The 13,308-nt window shown below is 37.0% G+C and overlaps 1 protein-coding gene across 1 annotated transcript; it reads left to right on the top strand.

Moving 5' to 3' along the window:
• Nucleotides 1–298: 298 nt before the first annotated feature.
• On the top strand, nt 299–11,424 carry LOC118798165 (interferon-induced GTP-binding protein Mx1-like). Its single transcript, XM_036557524.1, has 14 exons — nt 299–392; nt 509–578; nt 682–881; nt 1,282–1,419; nt 3,509–3,663; nt 3,748–3,886; nt 4,026–4,224; nt 4,312–4,390; nt 4,717–4,839; nt 5,694–5,826; nt 6,382–6,540; nt 8,140–8,216; nt 8,363–8,584; nt 8,719–11,424. Exons 2-14 carry the CDS (start codon nt 523–525, stop codon nt 8,941–8,943), a joined length of 1,905 nt encoding a protein of 634 aa, XP_036413417.1. The 5' UTR covers nt 299–392; nt 509–522; the 3' UTR covers nt 8,944–11,424.
• Nucleotides 11,425–13,308: the final 1,884 nt, after the last annotated feature.

Genomic DNA, 13,308 nt, shown 5'->3' with positions numbered 1-13,308 from the left:
GGTTAACCAGAGATTCCACCCAGCTGAATCAGGCACAGCTTAGTAACTGATAACTCTGCTGTCAGGGTCTAATTATACTTGCCTGAGGCAAACAAGACATGAGACAACAATAAAACACTGCTGGCACGTGAGCTTGGTACCAAAAAATGTATATCATGCCTGAATAACACCTCCTTTAACGTCACAGGTGTTTATGTGAAACTCAGAGGACTAAATACAACCTGGAAAATCCCTGCATACCTTGGAAAAACCTGTCATCCCTGTGTTCTCTGCTTTCAGTTTCACAATTACTGTTGCAGTGCGACTGAGTGCCTATATATATATAAGAGCACAGTGGGTGCTTTCAGTTTATTTGTGTCCTTCTGTAAATCCGGTTGGTGGAAGACAGAGAGGTGAGTAAAATAACTTGCTTACAGTCCTATAATCTGACTAGTAAAATACATACAAAGTCTTTATTAAAGTATTGAAGATGTTCAAATGTGATTTCCCTTCCTTCAATTTTTCCCAGTAACTCTTTCCTAAATGATGGAGAATGACGGAAGTAGTTTTGAAGATGTCTCTTCTTCTAGTGAAACCAGGTGTGTATTACTAACTGTATGAAGTGATTATGACCATTTAATTCCCTTGTAAATTTCATAAATATATCAAACATGCAAATTAATGTCAATTCCTCATTTACAGTAAACAAGCAATGGAAGGGGTGTTTCATAGCCATTTAGAGGAGAAAGTTCGTCCTTACATCGACCTGATTGACTCTCTGAGGCTGATTGGAATTGAAGAAGATTTAGCTCTACCAACTATAGCAGTGATTGGAGATCAGAGCTCCGGGAAAAGCTCTGTGCTGGAGGCGCTGTCTGGGGTGGCGTTACCCAGAGGGAGTGGTGGGTAGTTTTCTCTTGTCCTACAAACCTTTACAGTATAAAAAAAACAGTGTGATAAGAGCACAGAGCACCTTTAACTTCCGAAGCACGTCATTTTTTTAGTTGTTTTTTGAATTTTATTTGGTTTTAGTTTATAATTAACAAATACTTATATGAAGGAAAAATGAAAACCTTACACATTTAAAGAAACCCCTTTGGAAAACTCATTCAACTTTACTTTTCTTCTCATCACTTTTGTAACTACGTTTTTCACTTGCCTTTACATTATGTTTATGTAGGTGTGTAGTTAAATAAATGTAAATGTGTGTACACTTAAAACACTGCATAGTCCAATTGCTGGAATGTTGTTTAGAAAGTTTCACAAGACATATGGATATATAATGTTCTCTGTCCACTGTAGGTATTGTTACCAGATGTCCTCTGGAGCTTAAGCTGAGGAAGATCAAGGGTGGGGTTCAGTGGCGAGCGGCCATATCTTACAAAGAGGAGTACACTGAGTTTGATGACCCATTAATGGTTGAACATTATGTTGCGGAAGGTCAGTGCAGTCGCTGATAATACTAAAGAAAAACTTGTATTCCCTCATGTTCAGGGTGTCACTAGAGCTTTATGGATAGGGGGCTAAACCTGTACTAGGGAGGTCTAGGGCCGCGGTCCCCTAGGAGAATTTTTTTATTGGTCCCAAAATGTCAGTTCAATGTCAGTACATTCAGTGCAATCAGAAAGATTGTGATTTTGCTCTGTAGGCATGTTTAATAAGCTAGATGACAGAATTTCATGGTCATAGTGACAAACATTTTCTCAGTCAAGTTAAATTGAATTCAGTATTAATTTGAGTTAAGGCTTATACAGCTCTCCCTCGCTTTCTTCATGATCACTAACCTCCATCAGATCTGCTCTTTCAGTCCTGTCAGACCTTCTCTCTCTCCCTCTTTTCCTGTGTTCAGTAACACATTGTTTAATTAAACTCAGAACCCTAAAAAATAATGAGAGATTTTTTTTTTGTTTGTTTTACCTCATCTGACTGGCCTTTGATGGAGCTGCTGCCTCTTAATTTTCATTGGTTGAGGAACTGAGGGATGTAAAATTGAGTTATGATCAACACTATATGACCTTTTCACTGGCATTTACTTGTAAAAAGCAATATATGGTGAACACCTTTGTCAATGTTTTTAAATACTAAAAAAAGAAACAAAACAAAAAATAACAAAAACAAAGACTAAACAGAGCTGTAAATAATGTTATTTCTATCCCTGTTGTTCACTCTCACTGTGAAGCTTCTTCAAATTCTTAAATTTTGTTTGTCAGTTTGTTAGCTAGTTAGCTTTTCTTGCCAAACATAAACACAAAGTTAACTAGCTAAAAAAAGCAACCAAGTACATAACTGACCATAATTTGCCACAGATCCATATTTTAGGTGGGTGTCTTCACTCTGTACATTATATATTTTTTGAATAAGGTCTAATGTTTATTAGCCAAATAAGCTTTTAGCCAAAATCCTGTCTTCAGCTTCAGTGGTTGCTGAATTACGTTACTAAGCTGCGTAAGTAAAACCAGAGCCCCGCCCCCAGGTCTGAAATGATTGGCTTACAACTTATGAGGTCTCATATGATTGGCCGTGTGGGGGGTTCTACTTTTCACATCACGTTCAGTCAATAAATGGTAGCACCAGAGAACTTGTAGAGAGGAGAATTACCGCTCTGCAATGTCTTCCGGGCTTCTCAGACGCTAGAGGGCGCTCCCGAGTGAGTCCAAAATGAATGGGTTGATATGGAGCATTTGAGCAAAATCATAGTTTATAAATGCTTAAACATTTTTAATGTAAAATAATACAGTAATTTCCTGAACACTGAATATAATAAAACATTTTAACACCGCTGTTATATTTTAAGAGCTTTTCAACTCGAGTTATAGGAGTTTAAAACGGCGCCTCATGTATGTCCATGACGTCAGTGAGCGCAAACAGCCAATGAGCTGCTATACTCACCAATCAATCATCACGCTCTAGCAGTAAAGCCCGCCTTCTGCTGCCCAAGACCTGTTTGCAGTAGAAAAAAGGAAATATATAGGTAAGATTTCTTTGGGTTTTTTTTTTTTGTGAAATATATCCTTCTACTTTCTAAAATTAAAGAAACGTTCTGGGCAAGTGATAAGAAACTATTTTAACTTTTCGTTTTTAGCCGTTGAGCTCCATTTACTCCCATTCATTGAGGACTCACTCGCGGGCGCCCTCTGCTGTTTATCAGTCCTGTTTTTGATATAACAGGGGGATAGGAAGTGGCCAGGCTCCTCATAAACCGGCTCTGGCAGCACAGCAAAGGCAGCGCTGCGTTAGAGCAGCAGGTTGCGCCTCCCACAGGTAGCGCTCTGCTATTGGCGCTGTTGAATAATGAAAAACGAATGAGAAGAAACTAAACATGATTTTAACTAGTAAGGTGCATTTATTTTGGGAAAACTGGCCTATCGACGCCCGTGCTTATGTTGTAGCTCTTAAAGAAAAAGCTTACTATCGGCTACTAGTGCTCACAGTTTGTCTAACAAAAACTTGATCTTAGCTAAATGGCTATCAAGTAAAAGATTTGAAGAATTTCTGTACCCATAAATGAAGTGTTACGTGTGTCTAATAGCTCAGAATGAGTTGGCTGGAGATGGAGTTGGAATATGTGATGATCTCATCACTCTGGAGATCATGTCTCCTGATGTTTGTGACCTCACACTGATCGATCTGCCTGGGATTGCAAGGGTTCCTGTAAAAGGTCAGCCTGATGATATCGGAGATCAGGTCAGTATACAACCAGCATGTGTAATTTTATGCGTCAATTAAATGATAAGATTTTCATTTATCTGTAAGCTACTTTTCTTCTAGATCAAAAATCTCATACGGACCTTTATTGAGAAGAATGAAACCATCAATTTGGTCGTGGTCCCATGCAATGTTGACATTGCAACAACAGAGGCACTGAAGATGGCACAGGAGGTGGACCCTGAAGGGAAAAGAACTCTGGGTAAAGTATAAATAAGGCTAAGTAACACAGAGCAGATTTATTTCATGGTACTACCACTAATAATAATAATAATAATAATAGTAATATGTAAAGTATGTGAAATAAAAATATGTATTTATTTATTTACTTTTTTTATCAGCTATTCTTACTAAGCCAGACCTTATTGACAAAGGAACAGAGAAGAACATAATGGATGTAGTCAGAAATCAGGTTATTCCTTTAAGCAAAGGATACATCATCGTTAAGTGCCGTGGTCAGAAGCAGATTGATGAGAAAATCTCTCTGGAGCAGGCGACTCGAGTGGAGAGAGACTTCTTCAAACGTCACGAGTTCTTCAGGTCAGCTTAACATGAAGAAGTCATTTGTCACTTGTAAATATTTATGACATTTAATCCACTCATAAAGTACATATTTTTCATTGACAGTTGCCTTTTGAATGAGGAGAAAGCAACGATTCAGTGCCTTGCCAGCAAACTGACTCAAGACCTGGTTGATCACATCAAAGTATAAACACAGTTTCTACATCTAAATCTATATCTGTATTTTTCACTAAACTTAAAAAGTAACCACACTAAACACTTTTAGTTAAAACAGTGTATCCCAAATACAGTCCTGGACAGACATCTAACACACCCAATTCAACTCATTGTCAATCCCTTAGTGTGCTGAGTCCAAGCCAAATCCAAAAATCTGCAAGAAATCAAACATCTATTCCATCTTTCCACATTGGCATGTTCTTGTTAATTCCATGTCCCCATAGCTACTTCACTGTTTGCTTTCTAAATACAGCCCATCTCATTTAAATGTTTCTTTTCCTTTCTTTTGTTTAGAAATCGCTGCCTCTGCTTTCAGAGCAGATAAAGAAGCAGCTGTGGGACTTGAGAAAAGAGTTGAATCAGTGCGAGGCTGGCCCACCACTGGATCCACAGAAGAGGAAGGACTTCTTCATCAGTGTGAGAGACCACTTCCTACTCTAAAATCCCCACAGGGTTACCAGTTTATTAGCTAGACTTACCTAGAATCAAGCTTCAATGGCACCTACCTCATACATGCACTTTGTAGGTTTACAAATCTTGACTGTAATCCATTTATTACTGCACAACAAAGTAACATTCAGGACAGAACAGCATTCTGACTCTATTTCACATCTAAGGAATTGTTTATATAGGTTAAAACCACATATTACTGGATATTTGATGAATTGTTGGTGTTTGTTAAATCAAAGCATTAATGATTATGAAAGTAGACAGAGGCTTTAATCCTCCTATCAAGAAAAAACTAAATTTTCTGCTTTTTGAACAAGGTGCTATACAAGGCAGCCAATCAGAGCATAGGTAATTTACATTCATCAGTCTTAAAGGCACAGTAGCAAAAATAGCCTGTTTAATTTTAAAAGGTAAAGAGGTTGGAACATGGCCCAAGAAGTGTGTTTTTAGTTGAATGTGAAGTATCACTACGTCTGTCAGTAAAGGTTTCAGCTCTTAAATTTATTTTAATGCAGGAAATGCCTTAGATTAAAACATGCATTTTTTCATTTGTGAGTGTTTTAAAGTGTAAAGTGTTTCAACATGACAATGTACAAGAAACAGGCTTTTAAATAAATAAATAAAGGAAACCAAGGGGAGTTTCTTCCATACAACATGGCCATTTCCACCCCTGACTATAGCTTGTATTTTTCTATACACAATAAGTCAACTGCAGACCACAGAACCACTGTTGAAAAAAAATATGTGGTAGCTATACCTAATAAACTGGCAACTTGGTTTACATGCCTAAATTATGTGTTGGTGGTCCATTGTTCTCGCAGACTTTGATGAAGTTCAATGACAAGATCAACCGCTTGGCATCTGGGGAAGCGGGTAATGAAGACAACTTGTTTGTTCAGCTTCGGTCGGAGTTCAAAAAGTGGAAAGAACATCTTGACAGTACAAAGTCATCATGTAAGTAAATGTGTCGATACACATTAAGCTTGGCCAGGGTTATAAAAGTATTGGGAATATGTATTCAGAATACGGAAGTAAAGTATCTCTATCCAAGTTACACTTTGTAAAGGCAGTACTCAGAATATAGTTATATTTCATGTTTTCAGGAGAATCCTTTTAGAATACTTACCCACTAAATGAAAGAATATACAATCATCAAAAGAAACACCATCAGTGCTGATTTATTAACTATTTTAAAATCAGCGCATAGCATGAAGCAAACATGCTTGTTTCTAAATGTATTCTGAAGAAAGAACAAATTCGAATGTCTGCTGTTGAAGTGACAGAAATATAAAAAATAGACTTGTTCTGTTGTGCTTTGAGCTGTACCCTTTTGTAATCCACCGTAGTACAGGCTCGATTTCAGTAATAATTTCAGTAACTGATGTTCAAACTCAAAGCTTAACAAAAGTTGACCAAGAACTGTGAAATATACTTTTTATACGAGATATCATATGTATGTGAAGAGTTTATTCAGGCAATATTTCATGTCAAAATTTACATGCAACACAGTTCATGAGGTGGTCCAGGCTGTGGTGAAAGAATATGACCTGAAGTACAGAGGAAGGGAGCTGCCTGGCTTCAGCGATTATAATGTGTTTGAGATGGTGGTGCAGAGACTTGTGATCCAACTGAAGGGACCAGCCATTGACAGACTCAGAGTCATAAGAGGTACGTTTACACTTACACACTATGTCTTTCACAGTCTTTATTGTTTAACACAGGGTTTTGCTAATAGTGCTCCTGGCAAACTCCAGCACTGCACAGTTTTAAGTGTTCCCTGCCTCAGCACACTGTATTTTCTGACTCTGTATTTGTAAAGCACTTTGAATGACAGCAGCATATGAAAAGTGCTGTATAAATAAACTTGCCTTGCCTTGTCTAATCCAGCTCATACATTTCTCCAATATCAGCTGATGAGCTGAATCTTTTAATATGTAAACACACTGAGTTGCCAGTTTATGATGTGCTCTTGTATCTACACTCACAGGTTATTTAATCACGTACACCTACGCTATAGGTGCACTTTGTAGTTCTACAATTACTGACTGTAGCTCATCTGTTGCTGTACAATTTATCAGCCCTCTCTAGCTCATCCATCAACCACTGCTGACCAGACATTATTTGGGTGGTGGATCAATGGCCCTGTTCATAGGTGGTATTAACATCCATCTTGAGTGATCTGACCATAAGTGAACAGAGAGATATATAGTGTTTACACCTGACATCTCTGTAAGTCTCAAAAAGCATCTCCAGTGACCACATATGATCGGGTGTAACTGTACAATATTGTACAATATTGGTGTCACTGCTGTGCTAAGAATGGTCCACCTTCTAAATATCTGTTCAGTGGTGGTCCTATGGTGCTCACTTTCCATGCATAGACAAAGTAGAGGGGGAGCTGGGACATTACTTTGTCAAAGTAATTGCAAAGGTTTATAGCTGGACTTTCTGTTTATTGCATGGAATGTATCTTGTAGGGTAAGATGCTTGGTAATACTTTTAGGCATAACAGGTATAACTACAACATGCCAGTAAAGATTCATTAACAACCCCTAAAGCTAATGAGTTCATGTTAATGAATCTTTAACACAGTTTGCAATGACAAACATTCCAGTCTTAAAAACATGAGTGACTGAATTCTCATGGAATTAGATTTCTTCATGTAGACTTCCAATGAAGAAAAGTACATATTCTCCATTCAGAGGAGTAAAGTTATCAGCAAATTTGTTTGGCCAAAAACAAAACAAATCCAGTATGATGGCATGTCTGGCTTTTTGATAACGATTCTAGTAAATTCTGAAAGGCGTAATTATGAATTTGCAGTGTCCCACAGTTGCTCACTCTCAAAAAAAGATTGTGTTATCAGTAACTGAATTAAAGCAGTACTTTTTGTGAAAAATGCACCCCAAATGCAGCTGACTAGCGGTGAATAGTCTTCTGCATGGCTAAAAACAGTAATAGCGGCCAGCTGATGTCTGAACTCTCCATATTTTGTCAATTTGTATAGGTAACTGTGCAGACAGTGTCAAAAGCCACATAAGTGAGTCTGTCTGAAATTTTTTAACTACCTGACGTGGTAACCAAGTGGGTCGGTGTACAAGCCTTGTAGTTCCAGTGTAAGACTAAAGAAGCAAACTTGGGACACTAAACATGTCTTTGCTGATTGACTACATTTGGGACAAGGAGAAAACTGTGTACATAGATTTTTAGTTGAACTATCACTTTAATGGCTGTGACCACTGTCTGAATATGATTCATGAATTTCAGAGACCATCCAGAAACAGTTCTCAGATGTTTCCAAAGCATGCTTCCCCAACTATCCTTTCCTCCAGTGTGTTGCTACGGTAAGCATTACTTTCAGAATGAGAAGAATATTTTAGTACGATCATTCTGAAATTTTAAAACCCTTTTAACTTTCAACTTGATTTGAGTAGTTTCCAACTGCTCTACTGACACTATGTACCCTCTCTGCTTATAATTGCTACCCCAGAACAAGATAGACAACATTCAGTCAAAGCAAGAAGCTAAAGTGGAGCAGAGGATCATGGAGCAGTTTGAGATGGAGCAGCTGGTCTACACTCAAGATAGCATCTACTTCAAAACCTTGAATGGAACACGTCCTTCTGCGGAAGGACAAACAGCTTCAGAAGATAACTACACTGGGCTTGACTGCAGGACCAAATATCCTGAGATGCTGCACGCTTATTATGAGGTATATTTTAGTTCAGTGGATAATTAAGTAGGAGGGCCAAATACTCTTGAAGAACCACTTCAACAGCTATAATATGTGTATGCAAAATGGAATAGAAATCAACAACAAAATTCTCATTTTTCAACTCCTGACAGATCGTAGTGCAGCGACTGGCTGACCAGGTGCCCATGCTGATCCGATACTTCATGTTGAAGGAGTCTGCTCAGCTGCTCTGCAGTGAGATGTTAGGGTTAATGGATGGTGCTAACGTAGCTGAGGTTCTCCGGGAAGAGTCAGAGGTCAGCAGACGCCGCGTTAACATGCAGAACCGGATGGACCGTCTCACCATTGCTCAAGAGAAGCTCAGTAACTTCGTTTGAAGAGACAACCTTGGATATAAGCTATCATCTTAGATACTAACAAATAAGAAATCTTGAGAGTTATTTAGATGCAATAATGGCAATTCCAGTTAATTTTTATTTTTTAAAGGTAATTTATTCATTTTCTATGGTTATTAGGTACTGCACACAAACAGTGTGGATACATTTTAGAAAGGCTACATCAGAGGCTCTCAATCCTGCTCCCAACACACTTGATGCAACTCAGGAATTCATTTTCAAGCCCTTCTTAAGGTGAACTATAGCTGACTCTCAAATAGCTCCTTACATAGTGACCTACCTAGGCTCCAGCACCCAAACAGTGCATCATATGTCTAACAAAGAGCCATCTGGGATTTTGCCACCTCTTACAGGAAAGTCACTTATTTTTCACATAACCATGTGTTTACAAGTAATCACATTTGTTTCACGTTAACAGGTTTCCACAATCATATGCTTTTTCACATGTGACCACACTTATTTTCACATATGATAACACATTATGTGTGCTAGAGCAGAGAGAACACTACATGCAGGGCAGAGGTACTACAGGACCAGGACTAGGAACTGGCCTAAATAATTCTGCAGAACATTCCAAAACATCTATCCAATGTCTACCTAAAAGTGTAGACTGGTGCTTCAGTTAGGTGTGGAAATCACTAACAAAAGTAACTGTCAATAAACATCCTAAACTTGGGCCACAATCAAGAGCATCCCTCTATAACAGAACAGAGGCAAAAGCAATAGAGCCGAAATCTAAAACCTGCTCAAAGCACTAACGTCTGCTATACTAAGCTGATTCCTTCACATTATAGACGTTAGATATCTTAATGTGTATTTACAGGATAAAGTGGTACATTTTAGGTCTAACTTGGTCCAGCCTGTCTTCCTCTTTTACAGGTGAAACTATGAAACTATATTTACTCATGTTCAGTTTAAGGGGGCCTGGTGTCATATCTTAAACCACTTAAAATCAACACTTACTTTTTTCATATTGCTGATACACAAGAATGTGATGTGTGCAATGTACAAACGTTTTTTTAAAACACTTGATCTGAATTCACATTTGTGGCCCTTTTAATTAACATTTAATTTTAATAATAATTTTAATAATATTGAATAATTTTTATACAGTAGACAGTATCAGACCTCTGCATGTACGAAGGAAGCTTGCTGGTTAACTATGCAACAAAGTGTATATTTCAATCCTAAAGTCATGCAATATTCAACTCCAGAGTTCTCACAAGGTCTATTTTTCACTGGAGTCATGGTAGTTATTTTATAACTGAACATTGATCATACATGCCTGGGTGTCTTTAAATAATTGCTTGAGAGGGTGAATTTGTGTGTTAGTGCATGCAGGGAAAAACTAAAGAGTTGTTTGAAGCAATTTTTTTTTACCTTGAGTCTTACAGAAATTATAAAAGCTGACCTCTAGTACAGATGGTGTAAACCAAAAATGTGGTCCAGGTGCAGGTACGATCCATACAGTAACACAGTAATGCAAGGTGCAAACAACCTGGATCGGCATCCTGGCCCATTTTCACGTCCCCAATTTACTATTCATATTACATGGTTTACAAACATCACCACTTTATTTAATTGTTTTATCGATGTGGCCATGAAACATTTAATTTCTTTCTCCACCGGTCACTTGTACTTTGTACTTATGTAGCTACCTTATGGGCAACATAGTAACAAACTTCATTAAAGTATTTGTGTCCAGTCTCATTGCCCATCGCATAACACTTTTTAATGTAGCCTATTTTACTAGCAGATGTTTGTTACTAATTTACAAATTGTATTAATTTTAATTATTAATTTCATTATATATACCACAAAGACACACACTACTGTACTATAATGCAGCATTTTATCATTCAATCACTTACAATCAGCTCCGTTTTTCAACTGTCTTCACTTTTATCTCTTGTGAAATTAATTATAATTTATAGGGAACATAAACCTCTGGGTTGCTGCATTCTGTCTGATAAAAGAATGAAGCCAGACTGTTTACACCAGCATTTCACAATTACAAATTCTTCACAGTCCTTCTGATGTCTTGGCCCATTTCTTGTCTTAAAAACAGAAAGTGAAAAACAATCTGAATATGACGGAATTATTTATGCCTAAGAGGTATTGGCAAAGCTCCATGTCACCTGAATACTGTTTACGCTTGTGCCTCATTTCATGTCTTTGTAATAAACATGTCACATTATGTCTTTGCCACTGCTCACAGAGCACACCAAGCATTGTATACCTGTTTGTCATCACTGTGTATCGACCTGCCTTGTTTTCTCAACCTTGTCTTTGGATTTCCCTTTTTGGTAGTGTTTATTGATTTTGAACTTACTGTTTTGGCTCTTGACCCTGATCTTTTTCCCCACCACTCTTTGCTTTTTCCTTGCAGTGCGTATTTTCTATCTCGGTTCTGTTCTTGGCTTGTTGTTGGATTACGTTTTTGGCTTATCTCACTGTTATTAAAGCTCACTTTTCCTTGTTATACGAGCGTCTGACTAGTCATTGGAGGTAATTAAAGGAAATTAAAGGAAACTCCTGCGTGAAATAAATATACTTCATTAACATTTTAGTTGTATAGCTCCATTCACACCTCATTCAAAAAGGTCTAGCTTGCATGCCCTAGCATTTTCAGTCATTATTTGATATAATGTGATAAATAGGGAGAGGACAGGCTCCAACCGGTGTTCTGACGAATTGTGCTACTTTGTCAAAATATCCTAGCATAGTGCATATTTATAGGAAGCCCAATACATAAAACTATAGATACACTTTTTCAAAAGGTGTTTCTTCAAGCGTTGTTTAGTAAAGAGAATGGTTCTATTTAGAACCATTTCATGCTTAAATGGTTCTTTACATGGTGAAATGGTTCTTCAGATTGACGGAGAATGTGTTGGACCCGGTTCTAGAATGTTTTTTCAAAGTGGACCTATGTAGCACCAAAAAGGATTCTTCTACTGTTATGATGTCAAGCCTGTAACAATAGAAAAACCCTTTTTGGTGCTATTTAGAACAATTTAAACAGAATTTTTCCATTTCTGAATTTCACTGTATCTTTTCTGTGTTTCCAAGCGCACATTGCATGCTGGGTACTTTTCCTGTCACCTCACTGGTTACAGCTGCAGCAAAGAATGTGCAGGACAAACCAGATTAGGGGAAAAATTCATCCTGCGCCTTCATGAGAGAGAAGACAGCTACTTTTTCACCGTGGTGATAAACTCAAATGTGTTGTTAAAAACATTGTAACTATATGATAATGTTAGGTATATATTAACTTAGACACGTGGCTACAGTATTGAACTTTATCTGATGTTAGAATGACTAAAGAAGCTGTTAACAAACAAGCTAGCAAGCTTAGTTATATATTTTTAGATTCTTTTCCAGTGACTTTTTACAGAGATATTAACTTAATCAGTGTCAGCAGGTGCTACAGTTTCCCAAAAACATTTCCCAAAAACTGTTTTACCCATAAACTGGACATGAAAAGAGTTAAGGTGTATAAGAGACAGCTAGCTAAGTTCACTATTGTTAATTAATAGTGGCTAGTTGGCCTCACTGATAAAAATATTGAGCATTTCTTGTTAAAGGAGTATAATGCTTTATAAAACAGGGCAGATATGTAGGAGCAAATGCTGAAACGAGAAAATAAATAAACATTTCATTCTAATGAATCTGTTTTATCTTTCATTTTCAACCCTCACTTGTTATCATACAAAATGCTAGTCGCTCAATGCCTGTGAGCGTTTCTGAACTTGAGCTGACCACTGGTTGCCATGGTTTCACTGACAACAAGCACAAATTAGATGCATTCTGCTAAAAATAAAAGTCCTGCCCATATGGAAAAAAAATTTTCATATTTTAAATACATTTCAAATACATTGCAATCCATGCTGAAATACATTCCAAACACTACAATGTGTTTCGGAATGTACTGCCATATTAACCAAATATATTTGAAAATACTTTTATTTTAAAATACTACATACTACATATAAAAAAACAATATATGAAAATGTACTTATCAAATACATTTGAAAATCTCAAATCAAAAATACCCAAAATACTTGTCTAAAGGACTTAACTGTTTGGAATACCTTTTGAATTTGTATTCAAATATCTTAATTGTAAATATTATCAAATGAACCTTTAACACGGCAAAATTCAGTGTTGTAGCTTTTGCTACACTGTGAAAATGCAGTTAAAAGCAGTACGCTGTTTATTTAAATTACATTGAAATACACTTACCACATATGTACAAGGTTCATTTAAAGTCCAATGAAAAACACATAGTCAGTACTATTTAGTTATATTTGTAACCTTTGTTAAAACTACATACAATTGAAAATTTAA

Source organism: Colossoma macropomum, unplaced genomic scaffold (assembly GCF_904425465.1).
Source record: "Colossoma macropomum unplaced genomic scaffold, Colossoma_macropomum, whole genome shotgun sequence".
NCBI classification, from domain to species: Eukaryota; Metazoa; Chordata; class Actinopteri; order Characiformes; family Serrasalmidae; genus Colossoma; species Colossoma macropomum.
The sequence above is the reverse complement of the archived record's forward strand: the minus strand, read 5'-3'. Positions and strand labels throughout refer to the sequence as shown.